This window comes from Glandiceps talaboti, chromosome 20, assembly GCF_964340395.1.
Source record: "Glandiceps talaboti chromosome 20, keGlaTala1.1, whole genome shotgun sequence".
Taxonomy (NCBI): domain Eukaryota; kingdom Metazoa; phylum Hemichordata; class Enteropneusta; family Spengelidae; genus Glandiceps; species Glandiceps talaboti.
The window spans coordinates 2151269-2159156 of NC_135568.1; the positions used below are offsets into that span (position 1 = coordinate 2151269).

The 7888-nt window shown below is 34.0% G+C and overlaps 1 protein-coding gene across 1 annotated transcript; it reads right to left on the minus strand.

The window, feature by feature from the left end:
• Positions 1-530: 530 nt before the first annotated feature.
• On the minus strand, positions 531-6237 carry LOC144450425 (cytosolic 5'-nucleotidase 3-like). Its single transcript, XM_078141022.1, has 7 exons — positions 6139-6237; positions 5580-5649; positions 4617-4749; positions 4091-4180; positions 3225-3387; positions 1464-1664; positions 531-684 (listed from the first exon to the last, which is right to left on the minus strand). The coding sequence occupies exons 1-7, from the start codon at positions 6235-6237 to the stop codon at positions 583-585; spliced, it is 858 nt and encodes a 285-aa protein (XP_077997148.1). The 3' UTR covers positions 531-582.
• Between the last annotated feature and the right edge of the window lie 1651 nt (positions 6238-7888).

Sequence of the window (7888 nt, forward strand, 5' to 3'; positions counted from 1 at the left end):
ATTTGTGTAGTATAATTAAAACCTTTTGTCTAAAGAGAACACCATTCCAGGAATTAAAGGTATTTTCAAAGATTTTGGGAGTCATTTCATATCAAATAATTTGCTAAGAAACATCAAATTGAAACACTTTTTCAACTCTATTGTTCTTTCAGTGGAACACCTTTGCCTGATGGGTCTTAGCAGACAATGAATATTTATTAGATGCACACTAAATAAGCTTTAGGAGTCCTGAATACTAGTATTCAGTCTACAACTAATTAATATTCATGTCTGCTAAGACCCATAATGCAATGGTGTTCCACTGAAAGAACACGAGAGGTGAAAAAGAGTTTCTATTTGGTGTTTCTTAGCAACTGAGTGAAAATTATGGGATATGAAATCATGAAATGACTCAGAATCCTAAAAGTTACGAAAATACCTTTATTTCCTGGAGTGATGTTCCCCAATAAATATACAACAGGAACAAATTTTATTTCTTAATTTCTCTGAAGATCTTCATATCATAAAGTTTCTGACTCAGCAATGCATGACTGGAAGTACACAGCATGGACGTCAACATTGCTTGACAAGTTTCTTGCAGATCTACAGTATTTTCCTGAGCACAGCATTGACAATATCTACACTTTCATCACCTACAAGCACCACATCATAATTATCTTTGTATTTGTCTAATCTTTCATCGATCTGAAAAATATGAAAATCAGAAATTAGTTGTCAAAAAACGACAAACTGCATGACGGTTATTGTGATTCCAGAGTTTTAACTACTTGATGACACTGTTAAGTTTTGTATTTGCAAATGCCAATTTCAATTTTCCTATGAGATTTACATTTATTGGCTGTCAAGGTAAAATCTGAACACCTGATAACCATGTAAGATAGTAGGAAACACCCATTTTCTGATTTCACATGTGTATGAAGAACATTTAAAACTTCTACAGAAGGTTGCAGTGTATGTAGGATGGATACATAATGGAAACTTCAATATGTCCTTAAAGTCATCGAGACTTAGTACATTAAAAATGGAGGTCTCCTAAAACCCTCCTGACTTACGTAAGGCCTAAAAAAAAATTGTGTGGTTCTGAATACGCTCAATTTGAATAGGTGGGGTAGGTAGATTTTTTAGTTTATTTTTATCTGTTTTTATTTTTTTTCATATGTGAGTGTCTAGTTCAGGTAGTTATGTTTCCATTGTTTTCTATATGGTATCTGTGTTATTGGTTTGTTCTTATCAGATGTACAGCTATTACAGATTGGAAGAACAGTTTTATATTGTCTTTATAAGTTGATGTCAGATCCACTATTTCTTGCAAGACTTCACAATTTTTGAGATTTCATTATTTTTTCTAGAACACCTAAAAACAAGTTTAGGGTTGGTAGTGAAAAAGTAATTGGGGTTGGCTAACTGGAACCAAACAATTTTTTTAGGCCTAATACATGTACATTTAGAGGATGTCTCCTTACCTTGTCATTGAGATATCCTATAGTCAAACAATTCTGTATATTCTTGACACCATCAGCCATAGTTAGATCTCCTAAAGTGTCTCCTAGTAGAATGACATTGCTACGATTCTCTATCTTCTCAAAGTAATTACTTTGATGAAGTACAGTTTGATTCTTGTTGTATGTATGAATCATGTCACCTTGAAATCCAACCAATTTACCCTGTCAACAATATCAAAATTATCATTCAAACATAATGAAGATTCATTCTTGCTAAAGTGAACAATAGCACATAAGATGTGACCAGGTCATACACAGATATAAGCAGCAAAGCGCTATATAAGTAAATCTCATGAACCAAAGCAATGGTTCACAGCAGCTTAGGAGTACATTAGAGAATCTTCTGTTTCTTTAGGGTGTTGAAAGATGTTTGTGCACACGGCTCTTGAAGGACTGAGCACCATTATCACTGATCACTCCAACTACATTGTCAGGGAGTTCATTCCAGACTTCTTACATTATAAAACTACTATACAATACACTGGCTATCAAGTGACACTTACCTCTTACATTATAAAACTACTATACGATACACTGGCTATCAAGTGACACTTACCTCTTACCTTATAAAACTACTATACTATACACTGGCTATCAAGTGACACTTACCTCTTACCTTATAAAACTACTATACTATACACTGGCTATCAAGTGACACTTACCTCTTACCTTATAAAACTACTATACGATACACTGGCTATCAAGTGACACTTACCTCTTACCTTATAAAACTACTATACTATACACTGGCTATCAAGTGACACTTACCTCTTACCTTATAAAACTACTATACTATACACTGGCTATCAAGTGACACTTACCTCTTACCTTATAAAACTACTATACTATACACTGGCTATCAAGTGACACTTACCTCTTACCTTATAAAACTACTATACTATACACTGGCTATCAAGTGACACTTACCTCTTACCTTATAAAACTACTATACGATACACTGGCTATCAAGTGACACTTACCTCTTACCTTATAAAACTACTATATGATACACTGGCTATCAAGTGACACTTACCTCTTACCTTATAAAACTACTATACTATACACTGGCTATCAAGTGACACTTACCTCTTACCTTATAAAACTACTATACTATACACTGGCTATCAAGTGACACTTACCTCTTACCTTATAAAACTACTATACTATACACTGGCTATCAAGTGACACTTACCTCTTACCTTATAAAACTACTATACGATACACTGGCTATCAAGTGACACTTACCTCTTACCTTATAAAACTACTATACGATACACTGGCTATCAAGTGACACTTACCTCTTACATTATAAAACTACTATACTATACACTGGCTATCAAGTGACACTTACCTCTTACCTTATAAAACTACTATACGATACACTGGCTATCAAGTGACACTTACCTCTTACATTATAAAACTACTATACGATACACTGGCTATCAAGTGACACTTACCTCTTACCTTATAAAACTACTATACTATACACTGGCTATCAAGTGACACTTACCTCTTACCTTATAAAACTACTATACTATACACTGGCTATCAAGTGACACTTACCTCTTACATTATAAAACTACTATACTATACACTGGCTATCAAGTGACACTTACCTCTTACATTATAAAACTACTATACTATACACTGGCTATCAAGTGACACTTACCTCTTACCTTATAAAACTACTATACTATACACTGGCTATCAAGTGACACTTACCTCTTCACTAAAATCCATGTAATTGGACACGACTTGAACATTGCTATGAAAATGACCCTGTTGTTTTATTATTTCTTCTAATATATCTCCAACTCCAGCAGAAAATATAAGAAGTGGTACACCATGTTTATGTAAATTACTAAAGAATATATCACAACCGTCCCTGAAATAAAAGAACATCAGGTTTATAACACATGATATTATCATCATCTGTATGTGTATTTGAAAGTTGTCGAGATAAAGTGCAGGAAAACTAACCTTGGTTATTATAGGGGGAAAAAGTATTAACTTATCACTTTATGGTAGTGTGGATGCCAACGTGGTCAGACAGATCTGAAAGATTCACTAGACTAGAATAGACTACTTCACGGAGACTGTCTAGATAAAGTGCAGGAAAACCAACCTCTGTTATAGGGAAAAAATTATTGAGACATCACTTTATGGTAGTCTGGATGCCCACGTGGTCAGACAGATCTTAAAAATTCTCTAGAATAGACTACTTCACAGAGACTGTAACATATAGGAAGTTTTAATGACATAACAATAATTTGTCTACTCCAAGAGTATAAGCCGGCAAGTTGATGTACCACTGACACAGCATTTTCTTTGACGTAACAAAATTTGGTGTTCCTTTATCCCTTCTATCAGTATTTGGTGACCAACAATGAACCATCTAAGCCAATTTGATATATCACCAACAAACAATAACTTATTGTGATCCATCAAAATCCCTTACGATGTGGTAACTCACAAGAAAACAGTTTTTATTATTTGAATTGACAATAAAGATGTTGTCTTTCACTTGTTGGCACTTTGCTACGGAGTGTTAGTTATCATAGGAAGGTCTTGTAAATAGTTGTACTCACCTGAGCATGGCACCTGACTTCTTTACCATGTCTTGGATATCAGTTTTATTGAGGTCACAGGTCACGAGGAGAGAATGAGATTTAGTCCACCTATAACACAGAAAAGGTCACAGGTCACAAGGAGAGAATGAGAGTTTGTCCACCTATTGTATATGTACCAGGGAATACTTGGTGCACACATACATGTACAAGTGGTATTTGCAGTGCTTTTGGTGCACAGGAAGGTTATGGCGCATTCCCTCCTGACTCCGTCCACACAGCACATAGGACGAAGTCAAGAGGGTTTCAGGAAACCTCTTGAAGGTGTCCTAGGTCAGGATGGTTTCAGGACTGGTTCGGGACGTGTTTGCATCTACACAGGCTTCAAATTATCCTTAGTAACTTAGTCCTGCCTCAGGTAGGACTTTTAGTGCCGTGAAGATGGGGTTACTAGGGCACTTGGGTGCTGCACAAGTAGCAATCATATCTGACTTTCTACATTACATTATAATGGACTTTAGATCTAGACTAGAATTTATGTTCTTACCATTCTATCATAAATGGTAGTTTTTCTTCCTCTGTCATATCACTAGCGATTTCTATAGCATAGTATTTCTCTTTTAACAGCTTAGCTTCATTTCTATAGAAGTCTGGAATCAGAGGACTTGTATCTATAATACCTGGGAATAAAACAAAGAAAAAAATGCTTCATTGTACCTTTAGTTTTCATAAATCCAAAACTCTTCAAGTTTGGCCAAACAGATAGTGACCCAATGTAGAGTAACACATTTAGAATTAAAGGGTACTGTCTGAAAATATGTCCTTTAGACTGCACCATGGGGAAGAATTTCACCGACAAGCAAAGTTCTAACAATATCTCAAAGCTTTGCAATAAGGAAGCAAGCTTGTTTCTGGTCCATTTGAAATAAGAAGAGAATTTAGGGGTCCTCCATCTTGTTTTCATGAACTGACAATGTTTTATTTTCCCATTTGGCAGCCATATTGGATTCTAAAATGGTAGTCTGCAAATGTTTGACTATTTCTAAAACATTTTCAGTCATTTGCAATGCTAGCACTTGCTGTAGTTATTTTCAAACCACCCCACCCCTCTCACAACCTTATTTGTACTGCCCTCAATTTTTTTCCTATAGGACTCATAAAATTAGCTTTCCAGGAGTTATTGTGTTCAATTGTGTCATCATGTTCCAAGAAAAATTTATGAGCAAAAGTACACCAAAGTCCAACCAATAAGTTTACTTGTTTGAAAGAGAATTTACAACATTTTTGGTCAATCATTTCCTTAATGACATTGTCCATAGGCTTCCAGCAGTAAAAATACATATATGCAGGACTTTCCTGATGTATCTCACAATTCCAGACTTTATAGGAGTGAATGAACCCAGCTACCCTTATAAATCAACCTAAAAGATTCCTAGGAATAGCTTCCATGGAAAAGATGCGTCATTGTATGGAAATGCTACTTTTCCGTGTATATTGTCACATTACTTACCATGACATGATGGGCAGCGTTTTCCATTCAAAGCAAATCTAGATAATGTCTGGTCAAAGTCTGTCACTACCTGTATGTACAGAAAACAGAGAAATTGAGTAGAATAGAAATAAATGAATAAAATGGAAAACTCATGTAGAGTGAACATAAAGTCTTGGCAAAATACTAAAGAATAAGAATGAAGTTTTAAATAAAAGACCATACATATGATACTAGTAATCCAGCCTTTGGTTTACTAAGATAGATACAAACTAAATCTATAACAGTTCTTCAATATGGTACATTTATACAAGTGGGTGATAGCCGTTCCTCTCTTCTGTGATTGTAATCACCCTGTGATCAACATAGTGTAAACATTGGAAGTCCCAAAACAGTACACTGCAATTTCACGTAACTCTAAATAAACTAGTATTCAAAGATGCCTCCCTACTGAGACTATGATTACATCAATATCCATTCAATAGCTTATCACTGTTGTATCAACATGTTGCAACAACGGTTTTAGTTTGTGTCTATCTTAGAAAACCGAACACGTAACTACCTGGGTAATATATCTCACCTGTAATTTTTCTTTACCACCAGCTATCAATTGACACAATATTTGTTCTACTCTTTCTGGATTCTTGATGTGAACAGAGGTTCTCTGAAACTCATCCATCTGAAATATGGATAGTAAAAACTCTTAGACAATCAAACAAATTTCACTTCAATTCCGCAATCATTATATCCCTGGTATATATGTATATACGCAAATCTCAGTTTATTAGTATTGAAGTCAATTGAATTGAATGATATTTATTCACTGAAAGAAAAAATTAACATCACAAGAGTAAATATATCGAAAGGAAGGAATATTTTAAATGGAATAACAGGAGTCAACAAATAGCTATATGCTAATCATGTCTGACTCCTAGAAACAATAAGTAATAGTTCATGTCTTGGGTGAAAATATAGTTGAAATAAATGAACATGTAGCTTTGTTTTTATCTAGTAACATCGGTAAACTTGGAAATGCTTACAAAAATCCTGTGAAAGACATATGTTATAAATCTGCCAACCATCTGCCATGAAAGTCAACTTAGTTGGTGATATCACATGTTCGCCACTAAATTTTTGTGGATCAGAAAAAATTATCGACTATCCATATTTTGTTGTTCCAAAGTTGCAGATCCTGAATGAACAACTTATAATGTACAGTATACTTACTGGTTTTCTTAGAACTTGTGAAACTATCCTGACTGATGAAGTGAATAATTTTCTCATACTAGCAGGAAAACACTAAAGTTTAAATAGGTACTTTGCACCCAACAACCTGTTAGTCTGATGACAACAACGGTCATGTACACTTAGATTCAAATCTCATTCATATCATCAGCTGACTGATCAGATGTTATATAAACATTTTATCTCCATTGTTTGCCTTCATGCTAATTAAGGTGATGCTTTAAATCTCTTTCATTCCTCATGTCATGCATGTAGGTTTGTATACAGACAAGGAAAAGGTCTTTTCCTTGCCTGTGGTTTGTGGAAAACATTTGATCCAGTCAACTGTTCCATGCTCAGATATATGAAATGACATTTCAAATTCAACCTGATTGTTTTACAAAAGAATATATTTCTTATGTAATAACAAACTTGATGAATATTTAGTACTATCATTTAGATGCAAAGTATATGTACATGTATGTATGTATGTATGTATTGTATGTATGTATGTATGTATGTATGTATGTATGTATGTATGTATGTATGTATGTATGTATGTATGTATGTATGTATGTATGTATGTATGTATGTATGTATGTATGTATGTATGTATGTATGTATGTATGTATGTATGTATGTATGTATGTATGTATGTATGTATGTATGTATGTATGTATGTATGTATGTATGTATGTATGTATGTATGTATGTATGTATGTATGTATGTATGTATGTATCTATCTATAGATGACATTATACATAAATATACATTTAGGCAAGTAAAAAAGCTATCCAAATGGGAATTATATCTCAAATCATTATCAAATTCATTTATGAAATATCCAACTGCTACATCTAAACATTATAGTAAATTTATGTTACCATCAGTCTTTTTTCCCATTTAATTATACATTACAAAAATATATATCTGTTTTAAGTACCCATCATTCATTTGTATCTATGGCCAGTCACACTGATTTTGTAATCCCACACTAGGTATATGTATCATGGAAATATATGCCCCATTCCCAGTTATCACACTTCCTGGCTATAATATTAGGAAGTGAGGAATAATAGATTATTACACGTCACCAGTGGTTATT

Excerpts from the sequence above, each read along its gene's own strand:
- LOC144450425 (XM_078141022.1), bottom strand. The coding sequence starts at position 6,237 with ATGGATGAGTTTCAGAGAACCTCTGTTCACATCAAGAATCCAGAAAGA. Across the intron at positions 5,650-6,138 it reads GTGGTAAAGAAAAATTACAG|GTAGTGACAGACTTTGACCA; the intron begins GTGAGATATATT and ends CTGTACATACAG. Across the intron at positions 4,181-4,616 it reads CTACCATTTATGATAGAATG|GTGGACTAAATCTCATTCTC; the intron begins GTAAGAACATAA and ends TCTGTGTTATAG.